The 27,470-nt window shown below is 44.5% G+C and overlaps 1 protein-coding gene across 1 annotated transcript in view; it reads right to left on the reverse strand.

Annotated features, from left to right (window-relative positions):
- The window catches only part of cntnap2a (contactin associated protein 2a), a 355,408-nt gene extending 331,422 nt beyond the window's left edge, over nucleotides 1-23,986 (reverse strand). Inside the window, exon 1 of the mRNA XM_066646476.1 lies at nucleotides 23,638-23,986. Coding sequence (XP_066502573.1) covers nucleotides 23,638-23,722 — 85 coding nt within the window. The 5' untranslated portion in view covers nucleotides 23,723-23,986. The remainder of the gene's footprint in view (nucleotides 1-23,637) is intronic.
- Between the last annotated feature and the right edge of the window lie 3,484 nt (nucleotides 23,987-27,470).

A 27,470-nucleotide genomic window follows, 5' to 3' on the forward strand; every position in this document is an offset into this window, starting at 1 on the left:
TTCGAAAGTCTCTGTTTTATCTCATGTTACTGATTCAGGCGGCACACAGAAACTGACTGACCGGGGGGTCTTGTTCCAATGTGTGGGGGTTGGTGTCCTTCAGATCCCCACATTAACGTGAACACACACTGAACAAGCGGCGAGGGATCTCCGGTGTCTTTGCTCAGCATCAGTTCAGTGAATCTCATTTGGTCATGCGCAGAAGGATGTGCTCTTTGAAAAATGTGGGATGTTATGAAACATTAATAGAAAGAATGGGTCTTAAATCACGCACAGTCCTCAGTTCACAGAGCTTCACAGAAGACCTGATATAATATTTTCTAAAAGAATAAAGCAGGAAATTGTGAATCATCTGTAAGAGCAAATAATGCAATTATAGATAAGTGTCCAGGACTTTTGATGAATTAAAATAATAATAAATATGTGTTTTATTTATTATTACTCAGATACTGAGCACAGGCCTGAGTACTTGAGTAACACAAAAACACTACAGGACGTGGAATGGAACAGGGATTTATGATCCATACAGGAGGTCGCTGACTGAAGAACATTTGAGAACAACTGCTGAAATGCAGAGAGAGAGAGAGAGAGAGAGACTCGTTTAGCTCTGTACACACCAGCTGAGTAATGTGTTGACCAAATTTGCCCTCCCAAAGCCCAGCTTTATTAATGGACTGTATTAACTTCAACTTTGGAAATTGAATTCCCGCGCACTCGTCCAACAGAGGGAAGATAACCTTCAGCTGGATGTCTGCGTGGATTAATTTTCATTAGCGCTACCTGTAGGTGTTATAGTTAAACATAATTAGGAATGAAGCCCCAAGGCGTGAAATAGATTGAAATGACAGCGCTTCAGATATCACTGGAATAACATGTTTGATGAATTGTCTCGTGAAGGGATTGTTCATTATGAAAGACTAAATCCATATTTTCTGGGGAGATATTTTAATCACTTCACGTTCGAGATTAAGGTATTGATTAATTACAAAGCTGGCCTCGCCGTCTGAATCAAAACCCTCAGATTCATCGGGACGCTCCCTGAGATCAAACATCACTCATACATCAATGAGACTCAGCTCTTCAACCACGTGGAATTCCACTTCTAATCCAGGTTTTGTCCTGGTTCTTTGATGATGATCCTTCACCAATCGAATCCTGAAGGCATTCCATATGAAGGTAGTACTTTTGGTTTCATTTTAGGTAAGAGTTATATAATAATATTCACTCGTCTTCATCTGGGTCAGGGTCATGGTTGCAACCTGAAAACATGGCCCCACACTCACACCTGTGGACAGTGTCACACACTCACCCAGTCACTCACACACTCACACTTGTGGACAGTGTCACACACTCAACCAGTCACTCTCACACTCACCCAGTCACTCACACACTCACAGCTGTGGACAGTGTCACACACTCACCCAGTCACTCACACACTCACACTTGTGGACAGTGTCACACACTCACCCAGTCACTCTCACACTCACCCAGTCACTCACACACTCACACCTGTGGACAGTGTCACACACTCACCCAGTCACTCACACACTCACACTTGTGGACAGTGTCACACACTCACCCAGTCACTCACACACTCACACCTGTGGACAGTGTCACACACTCACCCAGTCACTCACACACTCACACTTGTGGACAGTGTCACACACTCACCCAGTCACTCACACACTCACCCAGTCACTCACACACTCACACCTGTGGACAGTGTCACACACTCACCCAGTCACTCACACACTCACACTTGTGGACAATTTCACACACTCACCCAGTTACTCACACACTCACACCTGTGGACAGTTTCACACACTCACCCAGTCACTCACACACTCACACCTGTGGACAGTTTCAAACACTCACCCAGTCACTCACACACACTCACACCTGTGGACAGTTTCACACACTCACCCAGTCACTCACACACTCACACCTGTGGACCGTTTCACACACTCACCCAGTCACTCACACACTCACACCTGTGGACAGTTTCACACACTCACCCAGTCACTCATACACACCTGTGGACCGTTTCACACACTCACCCAGTCACTCACACACTCACACCTGTGGACAGTTTCACACACTCACCCAGTCACTCACACACTCACACCTGTGGACAGTTTCACACACACACTCACACCTGTGGACAGTTTCACACACTCACCCAGTCACTCACACACTAACACCTGTGGACAGTTTCACACACTCACCCAGTCACTCACACACTCACACCTGTGGACAGTTTCACACACTCACCCAGTCACTCATACACACCTGTGGACCGTTTCACACACTCACCCAGTCACTCACACACTCACACCTGTGGACAGTTTCACACACTCACCCAGTCACTCACACACTCACACCTGTGGACAGTTTCACACACACACTCACACCTGTGGACAGTTTCACACACTCACCCAGTCACTCACACACTAACACCTGTGGACAGTTTCACACACTCACCCAGTCACTCACACACTCACACCTGTGGACAGTTTCACACACTCACCCAGTCACTCATACACACCTGTGGACCGTTTCACACACTCACCCATTCACTCAGACAAATGCAGGTTGTAAAGTGTGAGTTGTGAGTTTGAGGAAAGCAGTGTATCAATAAGAAACTAAAGAAACCTGATAAATTTGCCAAAACCAATGAACCCAGATTGAGCCTGGTATTCTCCCACAGAGCTAAAGATACAACTGTATCTGACCCAGAGTGGAAATAAGTGGAAATAAACTTCTGCCAGTGTGCCCTGCTGGCAGCCAAGACGACAAGATTGACAGCACCCTCCTCAACCTGTTCCCAACACACACCCCACTGTGCAACCCGGATTTCAGAGTTATGAGAAAGAGGCGTCTTAAAAACAGTAATAACTGGGATAAATATTGCCTTGACATGGAAAAATCCCAGCTGATTACATATTCGGAAATGGCCCCGCGGTTCTGCTATGGATTCCTGGGATATTAGCAGTAATACATAACATCTAATGAGCCACATATGGGTCACATCGACTCGGGGGGTGGGACATGGAAACCCAAGCAGCCCTGTGTTTATTTATTGCTGTTTGTGAGAGTGAGACACAACAGGCCCCTTTATTGGGCTTTTAAACACAGGGATGAATTTGCTAATAAAGGCAGAGGAGGCCAAAAAAGGGGGGGTGATTATCTCTGAAGACAAACAAAGTACTCTCTGAGCCTATCAATACTCAGCATTACAGGGCCGCTATAAAAGCGCTGTGGTTACTGCTACACCGAGGAAATTTCCAATGTCATTTATTTACGTCGTAACTAGACTCATGCTTTTGTTCCGGAAATTACCCTGAAAAATGTTCTGTTTGGGAGCTGTGAATAACGCACTGTGTAACTCACGGGATTTCTGCCCACTGCGTTAGTCACTGAGAAGCAGCAACTGCTGGAAAGTCACTTTCGAAACGTCTGCTAATAGCAAGATACATCACCTGGTTACTTCTACACTCACCGATCACTAATGATGGACACTCCAGTTCTTTTCTGAGGCAAGTCAATTAGCTCCGCTCACAAACAAGAGCCGGCTCTTCTGTCTCCTGAACTACTCTTTATTCTGCGAGTGGGTGACACACTTCTGATGAACTGCAGTCTGTAATTGAACATTATTACAGTAGACTACACTGAAACATCACTGGATTACACTCATTTTCCATTTTATCAGCTCCACTGACCACACAGGAGCGCTCTGTACTTACAATTACAGAGTGCTGTCCCCGAGTCGCTCTGCATACTTTGTTTGCCTTATTTCACCCTGCTCTCCAACGCTCAGGACTTTCGCAGAGCAGGTATGATTCAGTGGTGGGTCATTCTCAATGCTGCAGTGTTACTGACTTGGTGGTGGTGGTGGTGTTAGTATGTGGATCAGTGGATCAGACACAGCAGTAGCTGCTGGAGTTTTTAAACCCTGTGTCCACTCACTGTCCACTCTGTTAGACACTCCTACCTCATTGGTCCACAAGTCTGAGACAGTCATCTGTTGGCAGTTGGCGGACTACTCTCAGTCCAGCAGTGACAGTAAGGAGGACCAGGGTGAAATGGGCATAACAAGGTATGCAGAGCAACAGGTGGACTACAATCTGTAATTGTGTGGTCAGTGGAGCTGATAAAATGAACAGTGAGCATGGAAACAAGGTAGGCATTCCTAATCCAGTGATTATTCAGTGTAGAAGGAAAGTGGAACTGATGAAAGATGAATGGAAATACAACATAGGATTTATTAATAATGGGGACAGTGAGTGTATAAAATGCATGCAGGACCGAGAAAGGATCATGATGTTTTTGCCAGCAAACCAACACGCAAAGCACAGCACAGTCGTTTATCTTCTTTAAACCAAACTATGTATGTATTTCCAATTCCCCAATGTTTTCAAACAGATTTTTGGTTTGGGTGTTGGGTGATAAGTTACAGTTGCAGAGTGTAATTCACATTTACAGCACTATCCTGAAATCAAAGGGGCAAGGGTGCGTTGATTTCCTACCCTCCTCCAAAAGTTACATAGTGCAGTTTCTGCAGTGCTGAGCCCTGCAAAGACAGAGGCTCTATTCTCCTTATTAAAGCTCAGTGGAGCATCACAATGCTTTTGAAGCTGTAAGTTTAAGCTAAAAATACAGCCTTGTGTTCCTTTAACTGGCACAAATATGTAACTGAAAACATTGATCAAAGCCAAATGAAAAGCCCAAATTACTCAGCTTTAACTGTCAATAAATTCAAAATAAAACCACCAGAAACACTGAACAGACCAGAAACCTATTTGGTTTTATTTCACCAGAGCTGGACTGTGCAGGTACTTGACCGGTTTTACACATAACACAACCATAACATTGAACAGCAAGAGATTTCAAACACTGTTCTGTGGGTTTGCTTTACTCCACAGGAGGAACAAGTCAGAGCATCCCCTCAGGGAGAGAGAGAGAGAAGAGATGATCAGGCGAATGAGAGTGGAAAGGGAAAACAAGAAACTGAGAAGAGAGAGAGAGAGAGATCAAGTGAATAAGACTGGAATGTGAAGAGAGGAAAGAAGGGTAGAGGAATGGAGAAGGAGGAGGAGGAGGAGGAGTGAAGCAGGCAGATAGCACACTCAGAGACAGGATACAAGGCAAACATCTGTCAATCAATGGGCCACCTCCGAGTCAATTCATGCCGGAGAGCCCTTGAGAATTTCCTTCCAAAGCCGAGGGAGACGAAGGGTTCACGGCAGGTTGTTCACTGCAGCACTAACAAGCTTCATCAAATGTGTTACATGCTAGTAAATTAATACATTTTAATGTGTTTTGTTTTTCACTCCCATCCGATCCCAAGTCCATCCATCCATCCATCCATCCACCCCCACAGCATCATCTCCTCCCCCTCCAGCCCTCTATTCCAAAACACCAACAAAAGCCAAAATCCGGAGGGGAAACTGCGTGGGTGATGGAGCTGCTGCCAAATGCAAATAGCAAATCATTGCTATAATCTTCTGCGACACTAGCGTTTATGGTTGCGCTCCACCTGTATCAGGCAAAAATTCATAATTCACACCTTCGCTGGAATACTGGAGCCAAGAGTAACCATTAGAAGTTGAGTCATTATTATCATTTGGCTGTACACCTGATTTAAATTACATAATTATTCAAATGTAGCTGGATAATAATTTTTGCTTTTGTGTTTCATTTATGTCCACACAACAAAAAATATTACATTTGGTCATATTTCAGAAAAACCAAGCATATAGGTAGCCAGTTTATATCATTTAAAATGTATATGTGGTATTACCTAAAAGTATTAGAATGTGTGTGTGATTCTTATTGAACTCATTTCTTATATCTTCGCTGTCTAAACATGTATCTCCAAAACAATAACTTTACAAGAGAAGGAAAAAGCCTTCTTAACTTCCAAAGCAAGTCAATGTAAATGTTTTTTGCCCCCCTCCCCCAAGTAATTTTGGAGCATTCCTATTGATCGATTCATCTTGAAACATTTACAGTATGAAGGACAGCTGTTGTGTTAAAATGATGTAGAAAACTAAGAATCAACATAAATGGAGAAGCTTCTCAAAAACTCAATCATGACACCAGGCTCCACCACACTTCACTAAGAGCTTCTCCAACTCACGCAAAAGCCCTAATGCAGCAGCTACAGAATGCTAGCTCTTCACCACAGAGCTAAAAATAAAATACCCGACACCAGACAATGCGCCAGAGAAGCAAAAACAGGTCAAGGAGCTCTCTTTCAATTCTGTTTCTTTTCCCTCCAGGGGCCGGCAAATGGGAAAGCATTGTTTACTTAGCAAATTAGTCGCTAAGCTAATGGAGAGTAAGTGATACATTTCTATTAGTGGTTCTTATGCGGCATGTTGTCCAATGCTAGGCTAACAGAAGCGTGTGAAAACACCTTAAAGCTCAGAGTATCTGACCAACATTAATGCGCTCCAATGACTTTCATGAAAGTGAAGATCATCAGCACGAAACAAGAGGTAGCTTAATTGTCTGGCTAAAGCTAATTTATCACTCAGCATGAGGGCGGATCTGGAGAGGGCAAATTCTTCATTTTTCTGCCTCATGGTGACACTGCATTGAGAAACCAAAACTACACACAAAGCCTGATATTTATATATATGTTTTTATCACATCTTCAAGATGGACAAGCTTCTACACGTCTGCTGTAGAGATTGTGGGGATTCCACTGTAGAGAAGGTGGAGAGTAATAAAATGAAATGAGTTGCTCTGGAACAGCCACACATGAGCCTAGTGTCACCATGCTCAATGCCAAGTGCCAGCAAGAAGGGTATAAAGTATTTTCTTGATGATGAAGCACCAATGCCTTTGGGATAAATTGAGCTAATCATTCAACCTGACCTTACTAATGTCTGTGTAGCTAACAAACCCTCACAGCAATGTTCCGGCACCTAGAATAAAGCCTTTCCAGTAGAGCAGAAGCTGTTACTGCAGCAAAGGAGGGCCAAAACACGTATTAAATCCCTTTATTTCAGAAGACTATCCTGGAGCAGGTAATATATCATTCAGAGCTAGCATTCTCCTAGCAGGAGTAGCCTGGGCATAAACAACAGATGCACAAAAGCTCCCCTGAAACATTTGGACCATGTTACAACGAAGATTTATTCCCTGAGGCGATAGAAGACTGTAACCTGTTGTTTTCTTTACACAGCGAGTTGAGCTGAAGGCTGTAGGTTTCCGGGAAAAAAACTGGCATCCAGTGAGATGGAGGAGGAGGAGGAGGAAGAAGAGGAGGAGGGGGAAAGTGTGAAGACTGGCATTCAAACAGCAGCCACTTGCAGGAGAACGTCCCTCGCCTTTGTGTGTGTGTGTGTATGTGTGTGTAGATGTGAAGATCTCTACAGAGTAGTGGTGGTTGAGCTTTAGGCTTTATTACAGCAGTGAGGGAATGCGACCCTGTCACAGCCACTCACCGCAGGGACAAGGCCGCCTCCAAACAAACAGCAGCACTTTGGTCTTATTCCTCCCAGGGGTCTTTCTCTGATTCAGGGAATGTGCACCGCCTCTGGAAGGAGAAGCAGGAAAGTCGTCTACTGAGCACAAGTGTTTCAGAGCTTTAGAGTCCGACTGCAATGCCGCACAAGAGCTCAACACATTCATCTACCACCTACTTTCACCCACTGGCGACTTCATCAGAAACACCTGCCATATTAAGAATGCAAATGCAAATAAAAATAGGCCAAATTGCTAAGAAAAACAAACAAAACCTTCAATGACTGTGGGTGGAGTACCATAAAGTTTTCAGACATCAGCAGCTCTGCAGTCAGAAACTGCTCATTGGTTTGCGCTCTGCTGAAGACGCCTCATTCCCTTGGGGATATCACTGACCAGTGACAGTACAATTAGAAAAAAATCAATACAGAGTCCTGTAGAACTCTGTGTAAAAATAAAAACGCTTATTGGGCTTGCACTGTTTAGATTTTCAGTCAGAATAAAGTAGAAGAAGAATTTTGAGGTTGAAACTATAAAGTGATTTCAAATTAAAAACGAATTATTCCTGCATTTATTCTTTAAACAGTTTCTTGTTCTTGTATAATATTTTTTTGGTAATGGTAACATTAAGTGGGCGGCACGGTGGCGCAGCAGGTAGTGTCGCAGTCACACAGCTCCAGGGGCCTGGAGGTTGTGGGTTCGATTCCCGCTCCGGGTGACTGTCTGTGAGGAGTTGGTGTGTTCTCCCCGTGTCCGCGTGGGTTTCCTCCGGGTGCTCCGGTTTCCTCCCACAGTCCAAAAACACACGTTGCAGGTGGATTGGCGACTCGAAAGTGTCCGTAGGTGTGAGTGTGTGAGTGAATGTGTGTGTGTCTGTGTTGCCCTGTGAAGGACTGGCGTCCCCTCCAGGGTGTATTCCTGCCTTGCGCCCGATGATTCCAGGTAGGCTCTGGACCCCCCGCGACCCTAAATTGGATAAGCGGTTACAGATAATGGATGGATGGATGGTAACATTAAGTGTTGTTTACTCATGGTGTATTGGCATGTTGTAGTTATTTGGGACTGAACACAGCTCTGTCATCAGTTCAGACAGATCAGTAGAGTTCGTTCCTTCCTTGTTGCGGCGTCCAGCTCTCGCTGGATTCTTTCGTCAGCCACCGATCCAAGGAGCGTTTGAACCTCTTCAAAAGACTCAGCAGCTGTAATTTTACGAGCTGCCGTCGTGAGTCCGATAAAAACAAACGTGAGATTTTACAGATGGAGAGTTGGTGCTGGACGTCTGCGCTGCAGTGAGTAGGGTCATGACTCTGAACCACAAAAGATGAAGACACACCTTATATCAACATTGTAAACAGCAAGGAGTAAACCGCTTTGAACCAAGTAATAATTTTTTGTGACATCACAAAACAGTGACTTCATGGGTTGTGTTAAAAAGAGTTTATATTGACACCTCGCACCAAATGCTTACTTCAGAAAAGCAAAGAAAATGTCATGGTGTGAACAGTTTGTTTTGCGATGGCTGCTGAGGATAAACAGCTGTAATATGAGCCATATGTCTTTGTCTATGTGATATGAAGTGGTAATGATGTTTTTTTATTGTTTCTCGTTTGATTGATCCACTTTGAAGCAGGGTGGAAAAGCTAGCTGGCCAGTTTTGTTCAAACCCAACAGCAAACGAGGGAACATGCTTCTAATATTGATTTCATATTCTGCCTCTTATAGCAACAGAAAAAAAAGAAAAAACACACAAAGTGGCTTTTTATCCACTTTGCCAACGTGAAATCGTTCCCTCTTGTCCTAAAAGTTCTCAGCTATGCTAGAAGCTGCCCCTGATCTGCTGAGCCATGATTAATTTGACTGCATCCGTGAAATCACTGGAGATAATCATGAAGCAGTGAAAAGAGGGATGGTTCTCCCTGTTTTTCTGCAAGAAACTCAGCCAGTCACATCAATGTTTTATGCTTGGCTACAGTATAAAACGTCCTTGTCCTTTTCCTTGAGTAACCCAGCCACACGACTACATGCACCTTGAATTTTGCTTTAAAGTGCATTGGGAACAGGTTCAGATCTGCCTCCAAGGAGAAAAGCAACAATCTAGAGAAGTCCAGGACAAACTTCAGGGATGTTTCTAATGTGTGATCTGTTCAATCATCAGCATCCAAATGAACACAAGCCTTTCAGACAAAGCCTGCACAACCAGCCGGTCTAAGACACACACTTACTGTAAATAAAAGGAACTCACGTAACTACAGTCGGAAATCTGTCTGTAACACTGTTTAAAACAATGTGTCCAATGTTATCTGAAACGGTGTATAATTTCACAAAGGGTCCTGGGTGTAGGTCACTGTTTGTGTACTGTGTTCTCCCTGTATCTGCGCTGGTTTCCACAGGTGTGAGCGTGACGGTGACTGTGATGGACACCCTGTCCTAGGTGTGTTCCTTTCTGGTGCCCATTGAATTCGGGTGGGCTTTGGACCCACTGCGAACCTAAACAGGATGAATCTGTTTTGTAGAATGAATGAATGATTACACTACATACAGTACATCTACCCAAGATATACAATAAAATACATGTCACAGGTTTGGGATATACAGTAATAGGTGATGGCATTGTAATACCAGCAGAAGTGCCTTTGCTCTATATCTTTCTGTGTGAGAGTGAGTGAGTGAGTGAGTGAGTGAGAGAGAGAGAGAGAGAGAGAGAGAGAGAGAGAGATGGCTCACCCTCTCTCCCATTACTCAGTGTGATGTTAGCCAGTGCTGGCATTTGTTAGCTGACATAATTGAGACAATTAGTGTTCTCCTCCAAATGTGTTGTGTGCCAGTGTTGTTGCATTAGTGTGTTAGTGGCTGGCTGCCTATTAGAGCCAGAAAGTGGGTGGACTTGGGTTGGAATTGGGAAAAAAAGGAAATAAGTTTTTAGAAATATGGGAGGGGGAACAAGCAAGCAAAAGAAATAAAAATGAAAAAAAAAGAAAAGAGTAGCATTCAAGTTGTTCTTGCACTTCATTTCAAACCAGCACAGATTCCCTGACCAGCCAAACATCCGCCCGCTGCTCTGGAGTGGCTGAATTATTCGCTAGGTGCTGGAGGATTAGTGGATTGTCTTCAGTTTTTCTTTAGTTTTATTTCTTTATTTATTTTTAAACACAACACCATGTCAAAGCAGCACAGAGGCGTTTTCCCAGAACTGATTAAAATTGCCCTGGAAGCAGCGAGGCGCACACAAATTCAGAAGAAGCCAGTTCGCCCGAGACACAGATCATGAATAAAGCCCAGGTTTTTTTTTTTCCCAATCATTTGGTGAGGAAGGGAAAGTTGGTTGCCAAAACATGCCTTAATATCATTAAGCAGCGTGACTGTGATCATAAAAGCTGAAAACACGAAGAGTGAATGAACGTGTGGTGTATTAGCGAGAGGGGGATGCTACGGGGACAAGTGCGACTCAATGCAGGTTGAATGCGACCGAGGGTGCAGCCGTTGGAATGCAATAAAGGGCTTTGGCAGGACATTCCCGCACAATGATATGGATAATCTCCCGTTGAACACTCAGATTATGATTGTGGAAATGAGCCCGCATATTTCCCCAGAGGTAGAGAAGCGTGCTGCCTGAATGAACACAGCTACGGCATGACCGATTCTTTACTGAGGAGGCTACGCTTCTCTCTCTCTCTCGCACGCTTTCTCCCCCTACACACACACTTCTGACAGAAGTGTCAGAACATGAGGCCATATACATGCCCTATATGCACTATACACTATAGCTGGTAGATACCCTCTCACCCATCATTTCTCCTAGTCAAGAGTATCCGTAAGGAGTTTACCCACCTTGGTGTCTGAACATTGCTGTGGGGATTTGATTGTATTCAGCCATGTAAACTTTTGCAAAGAGACTTTTTATCCTGTATCACTCCAGAGAAGTGGTCAGATGATCCACAGCCCTATGCCACATGGCACAAAGGTATAGTTAATTGGTTTTTCAAAGTGGGGATATGTCTGTTCTGAAAATCTATAAAAACACACACACAAACTTCATTTGTGAGGACCGCCATTGAAATAATGATTACCGTAGCTACTTTACAATACACCTAAATCTAGCCCTAATCTTTGACCTCAGTAACTAAGACGAAATCATTTCACCCAGTTTTTCACATTAAAAAAATGTTTATAGAAAAATGACCTCACAATACAATAAAATGTGAGATACTCATTCATTTGAGGAAATCTCATCTTCACAAAAATATAACACACACACAAAAACACAGCCTTCCAGAGATTCTGTCCAATCTCCTCATCAACATCCCAGACTGCACTAATCCCTCCGTTATTCGAGAGCAGACCAAAAGCCAGTGAACATTAGCGTCAGCGGTGAGTACAGCTAAAGCTAACGCTAAAGCTAATTCATCCATGCCCAGGATTAGACCTGAACGTTTGAGCTGTGAGCATAAACCCAGCTCTCAGGAAGAACTAGACGACATCAGTCTGGCTGAAGACGCCCAGCCCCGGCCTACACTCATGTATCTTCACGCCTTCAAGCTCCAGCGCTCATTATAGACAGAGGTTAAAGAGCGAGATCTGCCTTTAAGAGACTAATGTCCTGCTGCTTCTCCATCCAGACTAGGATTGGGGAGGGTGGGCACTCTCTTTAATCTGTTTAGCTGCAACCCCTCACATTTATGGACAGGATTAGAGCTGCACAGTGAGACCCATGCCACGGTGGTGGCGATGCGCCCTAAATATTTGGACATGTTTATCCTCTAAGCTGCGAGAGAGCAAGCTCAAAAAACTCAATCAGTCTGGAGCCGAGGGGTCTCTGAATTCATTTGACTCTCATCAAAATTACCCTTTCAGATTAGCACTGTCTATCACACAGTTCAATAAACTCCTCATGTTGGGTCGAAGACATGGCTGTCATAGTGAATCAGGAATGAGAGAAATGCTCTGTAATAAATTTGAAGAAATGGGTTTTGAGTCTCATTTCAGAATGAGATTCAGAATTAAGCCCCAAGTTATGGAGAGGGGACAGTGTTCCAGCCACTGGGGGTGCACTGCAGGGGGGGGGGGGGGGGGGGTTGTGTCAGGACAGACATCCGTTGTATAACCTCGGCTAAAATGCAGATTGTAATGATCTGTGGTGGGGTCTCTTTGTAGGAGCAGCCAAAAGACAAACAAGATTATTCTGGGTAGTAGATTCTTGATACCAACAATGACATTAAGCATTAAAGGACACATTCTCCACTTTTCCTCTCACAGTGGAGCACAGTTCTGGTTCTTAATGAAACCTCAGTGAACTGCTTTGGTCAAAACCCCACAATCCCCACAGCAGCATTCTCCACCTGTTCAGAACGCCCTGTTCCTATAAATGATAACGAGCCACACACTGTTCACCCTGACCCCGAGTGCACAGGAGTGAGGAGCAGAAGCGCTGAATTTTTGTCGTTTTTGTCGGGTTCTCTTTCCTCTCCATTCTCACTCAGTGCTCTTAATTCTCTGTGTTATGTCATTGTTGATGGTTCAGTATCGGACAGACTGAGAATGATCACTGGCTCTGGTTTATATAGATGGGTCACCACAAATAAATACAAAGACATTAGGACTGAAGACCCTCATCCTGTGATGGAACACGTCCGTCCTGATGGCACCGGTCTTTTCCAGGAAGTAGTAGCAGCAGTTCCCAGCAGTAATTCCCCAATCCCCATGGCACAGGAGGTCAGGTAAGGGTTTAATGAGGATGAATATGAGCTGAAATGCTGTAAACTAAATGTATTTGCAGTCACCAAGTCCCTTATTTTAAATAAAAAAAGCATTCAATCTTAAAATGAATGTTTAGTGATGTTCTAATAAGTGCCTTTGACTGGGAGGATTAATAAATAAATTTAAAAAAAGCAGCAGTGAATTCAATGCAAGACTTACATGTGATAATGAAGCCCCAGGAGTGGACTCTGCCTTTTGCTCAGTATTGTATGTGTGTACAGTATACTCTTATACAGTGACAAAGCCTAGCAGCACAACATGCACTTATTTTTAAAATGGCCTGACAATGCAGCTCTCTCCCAAACTGCATGTTCCCTGTGAAATGTTTCCACATGGAGGAGAGATTAATACACAGTCGAGTGGCTGTGCCTGCAGAGAGAGCTCTATCTCCTGCCGTCTCAGCAGCATCCACACACACACACACACACACACACACACACACAGCGAGAGAGTGAGAGAGAGACAGTGTAAGACCATTCTCCACAATAACACAACCCTCCATAGCCCCACCCCTCCTCTTCTCACTCTGACAGCCCTCTAACGCTACTCACTGGCCTTTGAGACTATTCTCTACGCGTCTGTCTAATGATCCACTCCGTCCTCTTCTCTCCTCTTCTCCACTGTTCACTCAGTGTAAACCCATCAGTCTTTATTCATTCTGCTCTTATTGTTGTATCGTTTCGCTCCGGGTGCCGGTCAGAGGAAGACGAGTTCGTCTTTCGTGTTTTTGTTCCTTTGAGTCTTAGTTCCTCTGTGATTCTTTGGGCCTTGTCCCGTTTGAGTCTTGGTTCTTCTCAGCAGTGGTTCTTTTGGTCTTGATCACCTGGGCTTTGAGATGATGCCAGTTACTAAAAAACACTCTAAAAATAAGATTTAACTAAAATACAACACTGAAAACACAGTGAAGCTGCAACCCTCAACTCTTCATACACTAACAGCAGTCTATACAGGAAGACTCCTCCATAGAATCCGCCGTTCCATCCTCTGCACAGACGTGACATACACTCCTCCATCCTCCGCACAGGTACAGTATACATTCCCCCATCCAGATTCAATATACACTCCTCCATTTTCCACATGGATAGAGTATAGCACCCCTCCCTCCGCCACACAGCTACGAACATCCATACAACAGCTCTGCTCTTTCACATCAACAGCTCTGTGTTCTTCTTTTTTATTTTTTTTTTCCCTGGAGTGGCACTGAGGCAGTGCTCTGTTACCGCACTCCTGCAGTCATTACTGCAACTCCTTCAGTCAGAGAGAGACACAGAGTGTGTGTGTGTGTGGGTGGGGGGGGCTGCTCCAGCGTGTGTGTGTGTGTGGGGGGGGGGGGGGGGGGGGCTTCCTGAGGAACAAACATCCCCGGGATTGCACATTGTTGCACAAGAGGATTCTCACTGCAGGAACAACTTGTTTCAGACAAAATAAAAGGAACAGAGAGAGTGCCTTCTGCTACGGTTAAGGTTGATTTATTTGTTTTGTTGGCAAAAGAAAACCAGAATAAAGTCAATGTGTCTTCACAAATGTATCAAAACAGGGGAGTGTGTGTGTGTGTGTGTGTGTGTGTTTACTGTGTAAAGGATGCTTTCTAGTTTTTGGCCTCGTTTGACCCTAAAAGTCAGTTGCTTTCTCTCTCTCTCTCTCAAACTTCTACACACACAAACCACAGTTTAAAAATGTATTTAGAGATTGGAGATGTATTTATTTATTTATTTATACAGGCACGAGGAAAGTGAAACCCTAGACAACGTGACCCTGGAGCTTTGTGGCAGAGACACTACCTATAGCACAACTATGCTGTCTACACACACACACACACACACACACACACACACACAAAGTGAATGGAATAGCAAAATAGCAGTAAATGGCTTGGCATCTAAGGGTTAATATAAAGTGCATCAGTAATCTGACCATGTCTCCAGTTATCAGAGTGTGCTGCTGGAGCTAATTTGTTTCCAAGGCTTCTGATTATCACAGCCATGGGTTCTGCATTAATGTCAAAAGGCCGTCAAATCTGGATCAGGATTGATTTTTCAAAGGCTGCACAAAGGTCAGATCGACTTCCTGTTGTTATATTCAGTGCAGTCATGATTAATATGAACCGAGGCGCCTGCTGCTCAACCCAAATCTTCCCAAAAACCAGGTGGAATTTAACTCAGAGTTTGGACTGAAACAAAAGGGAAAGAGGCAGGATGCTTCACCTAAGACGAATGCTGTTATTACACCACATCCGCGCGTCCAATTTGTTTTGTTAAGACGCCTGAATACCCAATTTACTCACTCTGATTAACTAAATTAATCTTTCAGAGAGTGCCTTAGACCCTTAGAACCATTGTGAGTATTTTACATATATTTTGAAAAGGGGATTCAGCAGAACGCAGTAAAACGGAACAGAGCGCAGTGGTCAGAACCGTCGAACTACAGCTGTGTGCTACTCAGATTATATTCAGTTGAAGTGAAAATAAGTTAAACATCTTGTAAAGAGAGGTTTTTCAGGCACATTTCATTACAGTTCATTTACTATCAGGTCTAACTCAATGAACCGTAGGCCTACAATCTGCGCTCTGACATTATAACTCAGGAATGCTTTAAATTACAGACCTGGCAGGGCCTCATCTCTTCAACTACGCCATGATCTCTATCATCTGAAAAAGCAGGGCTGAGTATTCCAGCTCAGAAACACATCTACAACACTCACTCCATCAGGACATCGTCTGTCAAACCAGTGAGTGACAACCCTGCTCCATACAGCATCCACCAGCAGACCATCATCACCATCCTCATGATCATCACGGCTTCACACCCCAGCACAGCATTAACTTACTGATACAAAAACTCTGTTAGCAGCTTATACCATTACTGAATAACCCAGTGTCACCCAAATATATATAACTATGCATACTGGAAGCCTGTGCTAGCATTTCTTCTGTGGTGTTGCTATCAATGTGTGAAGAGTGGGAGAAAAGGGTGGCATTGACAATCCAACACAATGGGCAGCACTTGTAAATAACTCATGAAAGAATAAAGTTACGTTAAAACCAAGCACACCATTGTTTTTCTTGTGAAATTCCCAATAAGTTTGATGTGTCACATGACCCTCTTCCCACTGAAAAAACAAAAGTTGGATCCAAAATGGCCGACTTCAAAATGGCCATTTAATGGCCAGTTAATATCACCAACCATTCTCATTTTATTAAGGTGTATTCATATAAATGGCCCACCCTGTATATACACACACACACACACACACACACAGAGTGAGAGAGTAGAGAGAGCATGTGCAATCTTCTAAAGGCTGTACACAATAGCCCAGGGTCAAAAGAGAGCTTACACAAATGTGTCCCATTCAAAAGATAAAAAAAATACAAAATAGTCTCTGATCGCCCATATTTGATATTTTAAAGAACACAGGCTCTGAAGAGTCTGTATAAAGACTATGGAAGTCCACCCAGCGGATTCCTGGGATAGAGGGGGTGGTAACACAAACCAGCAGTGTGAGGATAGTAAAACAACTGTGTAAGCCCCACCTTACTTTTTTACTTACTTTTACTTTACTGATTGCTGTTGGTATGTAAAGAATATCAAGGAATATGTGTTCTTATTATTTAAATAAAATAATCAACTCAACTTGTCTGAGCAGCAGTGTCCATCTTTTTACACACATCTCTATATATTCAGGACCTTCTCAGCTAATTACGTCATTCTCTACATAAAAAAGAAGCTTCGTTAAATTAACATCTTTTCTGTGGATAAAATACAAACATATCCCCCAGAGAGGTGTGTGTGTGTGTTTTCCTGCTGCAAGTCTCAGTTCAGGCAGTGCTGCAAACACAAGCTTTAATCCACTGTTATTAATAACTTAAAGAGCCCATGTCCTACATTATTACTGCATTATTATTCCATAGCTTCCTCTGAGGTATGTGTGTGATATCGGTGCGTTTTTATGAAGAATAACAGTTCTAATTTATTTCTGCATCACTGTTTTCCAACCTTTCTTTGTCCCTTAGGATTAGCCTGGCTCTTTTATTACTTATTTATTTATTTTTGTTACTGTGCCTTTAAGTACTTCCTTTAATAACAGGCTGAATATGGGCTCTTTAATCATGTTTGATGTATTATTTCCCTGAGTAACAGACTTTGTTAAATGATGTTTGTTACTCGTTCTTTGCCATTTCAGAAAGAAATATCCAGGGGGTGTTTCTGAAAATGCTTTTTAGTTCTTTTATGTTTTTTTTTTTTTATTTTTATTTTTAATTTTTCAGCTGTGTTATAAGTTTAATGAGGTCATAACTAATAAAAGTCATCCACTGTAAATGTCTAATGCGCTGTGGTGGATGAAAAAGCATCATGGGAATGATTATGTCTGGGTCTGGGACTGGAATGGGATTAACTATTTAATCCCAAGCCCCCCACCCACCACTCAAAAAAAAAAATCTGACATTTCTGCCTTTTAATCTACTCTTCTTCTTTAATAATGGGATCTCTGTGCTGCAGCTGCTTTTATTAATATATAAAACACAAAGCTGAAATTTACTTTCATTTTGTTTGCTTCCCAAAGCACCATTTTGAGCAACACACCAATGGGAATTTACTTCAGAGCTCCGTATTTAGATTAAACAAGTCAATAATAAGCATTTCCTTTTTTTTTCTCATATTGCGTTCTGAATTTGTCACTCAGGAATTTACTGCAGTGCGTCCAACAATAAAGACACCGTGGAGCTTCTTTTACACAGAAACAGTAGTGGTTTCACATGCTGTAGACTGGGGGTTGTGTGTGTGTGTGTGTGTGTCTCTTCAAACTGTATTTTTGTGCATACTCTGACATTTTTTTTTTATTTGCCATTATTTTAGTAACCCCGGTTTATTTTATTTTTAGAATAAACAGTCAGCATTACCATCAGGTTAGAAATGAAGCATCACTGTATTTGGGCCCTTGATGGACACCTGGAGAAAGAGAGGAAGCTCCCACTTTGGCAAAGATTTTCCACCAAATGCCCTTCCTGATTCAACCCTCCCATTAATCTAGGCCTAGGACTAACACTAAGGCCGGCCGGCACATGCACCTCCAGCATCTGGAGCACACACACACACACACGCACACACACACAGTAGCAATTTCACACAACCAGTCAACCTTCCAGCATGGGCTTGGACTCTGGGAGGGAACCCACACAGTGCACCCGGTGGAAACCCACGCAGACACAGCACGAGCACACCACACTCCTCACAGATAGTGACATGAGGAGAGGATCTCACCCAGGACCCCAGATCGCTGGAGAAACATGGGCAGGTCTTAAACACTACGTTTCTGAAGGATCCTGAAAGGATTGGCATACATTTTTAGCCACGGCCGTCATTTTGATTCTTAAAAGTGGGAACTGCTTTAGTGGCTCATTTTTCTTTTCCCAGCATTCAATTCCACCCACCAGCGGCAACCAGGAGAGCAGTTAATTAACACACACTCTCTCTCTCTCTCACACACACACACACACACTCCCCTGATATTGTCATTACTTTGTGATGATCAAGTGCAGCCGGTGTTTCCCCCCTCACTAGGGTTCAGGGAAGATGCAGAGAGGTAACACAGCCCTGTTGATCACGTTGCACAGTCACAAAGTCTTGAAACCCCTGGACTAAAGCACCCCTGGATCACTCTAGACTGGTTCTAACCACCGCAGACCAGGAACACCGCACCAGACCTGAGTTATGGAGACTGCCCAAAACATTATGACCTCTTCAAAGCGCCCCAGAACCTTACAATGATTATCTTCCCCATGGTTTCAACATCTGTGCACTGCCTGATATACCCCACCCTCACCGACAGGGGGCACTCTAGACACATCATCAATGTTATTCACAATGACATTAGGGACTTAATATTCTCCTCCAAGCACATTGAGCCCCATTGACACTGCATTAGCAGCAAACTTAAGCCAGACTCGAGTGAAAGTTAAATTTAACCTATTAAACCAATCACCCACAACGTGAGATGACTGCGTCCCACAAATGACCACTGTCTGGTGAACAGGGTTTTGAGTCCTGCTCAGTCGGACTGGAGTCTCTCTGCTGATGAATGTTAATCCTGCAGGGGACTCTGAGGAGCGTCTCCGCTGAGAATAATTCACACTGGCACTTTCACATTCCACTAAAATAACTGTGCGTCTGAGCTGGGTGTCTGGACGTCAGCTCCTTTTTCACCGGTCAGCGAGGAGACCAGGGGAACGGGGCACATTCTGGATGTAATTAAATTAATTACGCTACAGTCCCGTCTCCCCCTGGACCAGGATGAGGCGGGAGTAATGTATACGTTCTGTTAACTTCGAACAACCATGTGTCATCTCCATAGAAAAACATGAAACAAAATAGAATGCTTTGGAGCAGCTGCACATGACCCTACGGTCACCATGTCCAAAATGAAGTGCTAGAGGGGGTCAGAGCACAACAAGCACTGGGCCACTGGGTTCTCCCGAGTGATGCAGTACCTTTGAGATGTTATATATGATTATATATTAACTTTCCTCATTAATGAACGCCATCAAATCCTCACAGCAAGTTCCAGCATCTGCTATAAAGCATTCCCAGAAGAGCAAATGCTATTTCTGCAGCAAAGGAGTGACAGTCTCCCACTGAATCCCCTTCATTTCAGAAGAAACACTGAGAGCGCAGGTGTCCGCTGAGTTCTAGTTAACTTTAATTTGTCGGTAAAAGCAGCATAGCTCTTTTTATTAGGCATCAAAATGCAATATTCCAGCAGTTCCAATATCATTGTGCCATTTTCCCCCCCAGGAAACCACCATTTTGTGGCATGTTTTCAATATTATAGATGCAGAAGACAAACTAAAACAAGCAAACAACTCAATTTCAGATTATTATTTGCTCATAAACGAGCTCCTTCTCCGCAGTGGAACACAGCTCTGGTTCTTAAAGAAACATCTGTGACCTGCTTTAGTCAAAACCCCACAAGCCCCACAGCAGTGTTCTCCCACTGTGTAAACAGCCCTGGTCCTTTAAATGATAACGAGCTGCTTGCTGTTCACCCCAACAGTGAGGAAGAAGCTCTTAGCTGTTTTCACTCTGTTCTCTTTCTTCCTCGTTCTCATTTTCTCAGCTTATTTCTCTGCACTCATTGTGAATGTTTTGCTGCGTTTAAACTTGTCTTTGTGCTCTCACATAAATAAGAGGGTAGAGCTGTGATTGGACAGACTCGGACGAGGGGGCGGGGCAATTCTAGAGAGCCTGCACTTGACGTCAGACGTGGAGCAGAATCAGAACGGCTCGTTTTATCCCATGGTTGGTCTTGTTTCACAGTGTGTAGTTTGGTGAGTTCGGAACCCAACGGGGATCACTGAGCTCTAGGCCGGAGCAGACCTTGGACAGCACCGCTTCAATGTCTTATTGCTTGTTGAATGTAATACACCTTGTACACATTTGACCCTCATCAGTAGTCGAAGTTAAAAATGAAGTTTATCATATGTGTAAGTGAAAAGAACGGAGAAAACTAAACTGGAGGTTTAATTATCACCTGCATCTTCTCTCAGTGTCACAGAAGTCTCTCAGGCACCAGCAGCTCAAAGAGAACAGAGCCTGAGGCGATGATGTATTCCTTTTCTTTCCAACTGTGGAAGTGTGGAAGAGCATTCTCCCAAAAGAGCAGAAACAATGACTAGAACTCCCGATCCTCGTAGAGTCATCCTAGTTGATTCCAATGAGCCGGATTTGAGTGTCCTCTAATTCACGTCTAGGACAAATATGAAAACAAATTCAAACACAAACACACAACTATTCCCAAGCCCTAATCTCATTATTCCTGACAAGCATCCCAGCGCTCCATTAGGCAACTTCCCTGACTCACCTCACCTCTGTCTCACAGGCGTTTATCAGTGTGAGGCAGAGCTCTTAGTCAATACTCCAGAAACGGGAGTTGTAGTCATGTTGTCTGCTTATTTTTTAGATTTCCTCTCGTCTAGAACGTGCATAGAGGATTGTTTACCTCCAGAAGCAGTGCTTTCAGGATAGTACACACACACACACACACACACACACACAAAGACCGCCTCGGATTCGTATGTGCCACCAATTACCCAGTGCAGTCCACTTCTCCCCGACTCCGAAGCTTTACCTTGGGTTTTCTCGCTCGCTGCGAGGCAATTATGGCCCAGTCATGAAATAAAAATATACAGCGTACTTTAAAACTGACGGACGCTCTGGGCTACGGTCAACACTTCACCTCCGAAACCTCACCACAAGCTCGAGGGACGACAGGTCAACCTCTTGAGCAGAAGCCAAGCCTTTCAAAACAGATCTGTCACGCTTTACCTCTCTCTCTCTCCCTCTCTTTTTCCCTCTTTTGGCACAAGAACACAGACGCTCGCTTATAGAGACACGTGCATGTTTTACTGTATTACAAACATCAATCTATTATTTACGCTAGTTATTATTATTACTACATTAAGCTCTACTATTAAGCTCTACTCACAAGACAGAGCATCAAATGGCGATTTTCTGCTGCAGGGTTTGCACTTTACTCGACACAGCTCTACTCACCACTTTTCACGTGGTTCCGATCGAGCCGAGTAGGGACTAAACCGTGGCGTGTAAACCTTGCAGAGCACGGGTGGTCTAGAGAGAGATGTCACTCTACGCCACTTAATGCAGACGTCCAGCACCAACTCTCCATCTGTAAAACCTCCAGCTGCAGCGGAGATCACGTTTGTTTCTATCCGACTCACGACGGCAGCTCGTAAAATTACGCCGTGGTCTTTTGAAGAGGTTCAAATGCTTGGATCGGTGGCTGACGAAAGAATCCAGCGAGAGCTGGACGCTGCAACAAGGAAGGAACAAACTCTACTGATCTGTCTGAACTGATGACGGAGCTGTTTTCACTCCCAAACAACAACAACAACAACACAGCAATAAACAATGCTTAATATTACCACCACCGTTGTTGTGGTTTGTAGTGGAAAACCACCATGGGCCAAGTGAGTAGAGTCAAGTAGAGTCAAGGAACCACTGATAAAAGACTACACTTTGACTTTTTATCTACAAGGTGGATCAAAGAGGTAGGAGGGTCTAGAAGAGTGGACAGTGACTGGACTTTAGAAACTCCAGCAGCACTGCTGTGTCTGATCCACTCTGTGAGGGACCTGACTATTGGAGAAGAGGGGATAAGAATACATGTCTGTAATTGTAGACCTACAAAGTGCTCCTGTGTGGTGAGTGCAGCTGATTCAAATGAACAATGAGTGCAGAAACAAGGTGTGCGTTCCTAATCCAGTGATCGTTCTGTGTCTACTGACATACACAGATGTGACAATACTTATATACATCTACAAGCTGTAGATATTCAGCATCTCCCTGCTAGAAGCCCATCGATGAGCCTGTGTTCCTAACACATCACTGCAGGACGTTACGCCGTTCAACAGAGGGACGGTCCACCCGAAACACACCGGTTCCTCTTTCATCCACACGCTGCAGGTTTCCAAGAGCTCAGAACATCCAGCCTCCCATCCTCCTCCCTCACGAAACCACAGAGATCTGCTGGAGAACACTAGCCCCAACGCAGCCGGGAGACTCTAATCCTATGAGCACTAAGGAGCAGCGAGAGTTAACAGAGACGGCACAGTGAAGCGCACAGGAAACAACCACAGCAATGAGGAGAAAGTAGCGTGAGGAGGATGAGCTGAGAATGTTCAGCCAGACGGCAGGTAGAGGTGGGTGATATGATGATATTTCTCCTGATATGACAATATTACAGTGCTTTTCTGATTAAACATATCATTTCATAACAGAAAGAGACAGTAGTTTTGAATGAAAGTTGTGTTTAAGGGCGGACAGTGTGTGAAACTCTGTAAACGTCACTAATCCCAGAGTTTATGGCTGTTTTTTTATTTATTTAATTTAATTTATTTATTTATTTTAAATATGGCGCCACTGGTGTATCACAAAATCATCATAAACTGTCCAAAAGTTTGTAGACGCCCCTGATTTGTAGCAGCTCGCACTGCATAATGTTGAACAGCATGCCCTGAGCCTAAGGTCACCATGCTCAAGGCCAAAGCCACCAAAGCCAAGGCCAGTTGGAATGGTCTTCACAGTCCAGAACTAAAAAAAAATCAGCATCCATACCCGACCTCACTAATGTCCCTGTGCCATCAGAACCTCACAGCAATGTTCCAGCATCTGGTCTAAAGCCTTCCTAAAGGAGTGGGAGCGCTTACTGCAGCTAAGAGTATTAATTCTCTTCGTGTCAGAACAAGAAGGTTGGATAAGCAAGTGTTCAAACAGTGTATAATGAAAAGTGTTGTAATATGATGTGGTGTGTCATCTCGCCCGCTCGTGCACTCCAAAGACCACCGCAAAGCGCGCGTAAAAAGGAACTAAGCATGTGCGTAATTGTGCGTAACTTACGGGAGGACGGTAGAGCCGCAGCTGAGCCGCTGATGAGGCTGAAGATCCACACCAGCGCCGCCAGACTGCCATCCGGGCGCAGCATCCTTGCCTAGAACTCGCCAAGCCAAGTCCCAGAACCCCTCTCTTTCTCTCTCTCCAGCTCTATTCCGTGGCTCTTCACCGCGCCGTCCTCCTCCCAGACGAGTCTAGAAAAGAGAACCGAGCCGAGAATGTGTCCAGAAACTCGAGCCCTTTGATGCTGCGCCAACGTGGAGTTCGGTGCGTAAGGCGCTTTACGGCAGAACGAGGCTCCGCTGTAAAACCAACACGCCGCGCGTCGACACTTCAAGCCATGACTGGCGCAGAGGGCTCTGTCCACGGTGCTGAAGTTCCAGCTCCTTCTCGCTCCCCCTCAAACAGCTCCGTCCATTTAAAGAGCCGAGAGCGCCCCCACCCCCTCTGCAGGACTCGCAGTGGTACAGTCCACTAAGCAGCAGCGCAGTCCTGGTGGGACACGGGGCCGCGGCTTTGAGCGCCTTCTTACGGGCAGCGGACAAACAGACTGCGCCCAAACCGAGGGGACTCCCTTCCACTTCCATATCAATAACACACAGTAACACACGTCACACCAGCGCCAGTGCGAGAGCTGCACACACAGACAGAGAGAGAGAGAGAGAGAGAGAGAGAGAGAGACACATTCACCTCATAGTGTTTCAAAAATTAATTTCCAATAACTGGCCACTTTCTTAGAAACCCCCACATACACTTCCACCCACTGGCCACTTTATTAGAAACAGCCTCATACACTTCCACCCACTGGCCACTTTCTTAGAAACCCCCACGTACACTTCCACCCACTGGCCACTTTCTTAGAAACCCCCACGTACACTTCCACCCACTGGCCACTTTATTAGAAACCCCCACGTACACTTCCACCCACTGGCCACTTTATTAGAAACCCCCACGTACACTTCCACCCACTGGCCACTTTATTAGAAACAGCCTCATACACTTCCACCCACTGGCCACTTTATTAGAAACCCCCACGTACACTTCCACCCACTGGCCACTTTATTAGAAACCCCCACGTACACTTCCACCCACTGGCCACTTTATTAGAAACCCCCATATACACTTCCACCCACTGGCCACTTTATTAGAAACCCCCACGTACACTTCCACCCACTGGCCACTTTCTTAGAAACCCCCATATACACTTCCACCCACTGGCCACTTTATTAGAAACAACCTCATACACTTCCACCCACTGGCCACTTTATTAGAAACAGCCTCATACACTTCCACCCACTGGCCACTTTATTAGAAACCCCCATATACACTTCCACCCACTGGCCACTTTATTAGAAACCCCCACGTACACTTCCACCCACTGGCCACTTTCTTAGAAACCCCCATATACACTTCCACCCGCTGGCCACTTTATTAGAAACCCCCACGTACACTTCCACCCACTGGCCACTTTATTAGAAACAGCCTCATACACTTCCACCCACTGGCCACTTTCTTAGAAACCCCCATATACACTTCCACCCACTAGTCACTTTATTAGAAACCCCCTCATACACTTCCACCCACTGGCCACTTTATTAGAAACCCCCTCATACACTTCCACCCACTGACCACTTTATTAGAAACCCCCACATACACTTCCACCCACTGGCCACTTTCTTAGAAACCCCCACATACACTTCCACCCACTGGCCACTTTATTAGAAACCCCCACGTACACTTCCACCCACTGGCCACTTTATTAGAAACAGCCTCATACACTTCCACCCACTGGCCACTTTATTAGAAACCCCCATATACACTTCCACCCACTGGCCACTTTATTAGAAACCCCCACGTACACTTCCACCCACTGGCCACTTTATTAGAAACAGCCTCATACACTTCCACCCACTGGCCACTTTATTAGAAACCCCCATATACACTTCCATCCACTGGCCACTTTATTAGAAACCCCCACATACACTTCCACCCACTGGCCACTTTATTAGAAACCCCCACATACACTTCCACCCACTGGCCACTTTATTAGAAACCCCCACGTACACTTCCACCCACTGGCCACTTTATTAGAAACAGCCTCATACACTTCCACCCACTGGCCACTTTATTAGAAACCCCCATATACACTTCCACCCACTGGCCACTTTATTAGAAACCCCCACGTACACTTCCACCCACTGGCCACTTTATTAGAAACCCCCACATACACTTCCACCCACTGGCCACTTTATTAGAAACCCCCACGTACACTTCCACCCACTGGCCACTTCATTAGAAACAGCCTCATACACTTCCACCCACTGGCCACTTTATTAGAAACCCCCATATACACTTCCACCCACTGACCACTTTATTAGAAACCCCCACGTACACTTTCACCCACTGGCCACTTTCTTAGAAACCCCCACATACACTTCCACCCACTGGCCACTTTCTTAGAAACCCCCTCGTACACTTCCACCCACTGGCCACTTTATTAGAAACAGCCTCATACACTTCCACCCATTGGCCACTTTATTAAAGTCATCTATGTATGTCCATAAAAGTGGCCGCTTATTAGAAACACAGTCCTTGGGCTTCCACTCATTGGCCGTTCAACTGGAAATAAATACTCTTTGTTTTTACACACTGGCCACTTTAACAGAAACCCCTCTGTTGTTATTTGAAACGAGCAAAACAGTCTGAGCCAAACCGCCGCGATGCATTTAAGGTGGCATTTTAATTCACAGGCACCAAGCTTCTAAGTTAAACACATTGATGCAAAGTACACACTTCAACGCGACCCTCCTGAGGGACTTTCACCTGCGGTAGTTTCTCAGAAGACAAAGTGTTTGGACTTATTCATTCAGGATGCAGATTACAGTGTGCTATTTTGTATGTGAGCTTTATGAGCTAACCCCTCCTTCTCCCTGCGGACGGTGGAAGAAACACCATCTGTGAAATGGAACAGGAGAACAGCCGGTACCTTCTCTTTCCCTCCTGGTTTCAGTCGACTCTGAGACACCACAGAACCTTGCTGCCTCTCAGATACACTTCAGAACAGAGTTTATAATTTCAATAATTAATGTGGTTTCGCTTCAGTAACTGGACATGTTTGTTTAAGGGACACTGAGGTGCTTTAAATGGAATGGATTCAAACATGTAGCTCATTATCACATTAATACAGTGATATTTAATTTACTTTTCAACGCTGACTTTTGTTGTTGTTGTTGTTCTAGTTTCAGCTCCCACAAGCGGTTGTCACCGCGGATCATCTGCCAACCCAATGTGACTCTCCCGTGTGACTCAGATTTGGGACCAGCACCAAGGTCACAAAAGTGCAACCCCAGGGCCAGGCGGCAGATGTGGGGAGAACCCACTGGACTCCAAACAAGCAATAAATTAAAAACATAGACAGACAATAACACGTCACTCATGGCATCCATGTTGCTCTTTCGCAGTGTAGAGAACTTGCACCTGAATTTTGTTTGGTGTAGTTATTTCCAATATCCAAACACACTGCTCCCCCTCCATGTTCCATTTAAAGACATGTTACACTATGCTTTTGTTCTATACATCTGACTCCGCCCACAAACTCCACCCTAACCACTGCAATAACACACTGTTTACATCTATAAACTTTACACCATCACACACCTCCATCACTTCATTCTATCGTCTTCATCCAATCAGTACGCTCTGTTTACTCCACTGTTTATCCTCTCCACTCATCCCCAGTTTAATTCCATACAGTTTGGTCAAAACCTACCTACAAGTGCAGCCATTAGCTTGTGACCTTCTGAACGGCATCTTGTCACTTGCTCACTACAGAATGTAAA

This window comes from Hoplias malabaricus, chromosome 1 (genome assembly GCF_029633855.1).
Source record: "Hoplias malabaricus isolate fHopMal1 chromosome 1, fHopMal1.hap1, whole genome shotgun sequence".
NCBI lineage: Eukaryota > Metazoa > Chordata > Actinopteri > Characiformes > Erythrinidae > Hoplias > Hoplias malabaricus.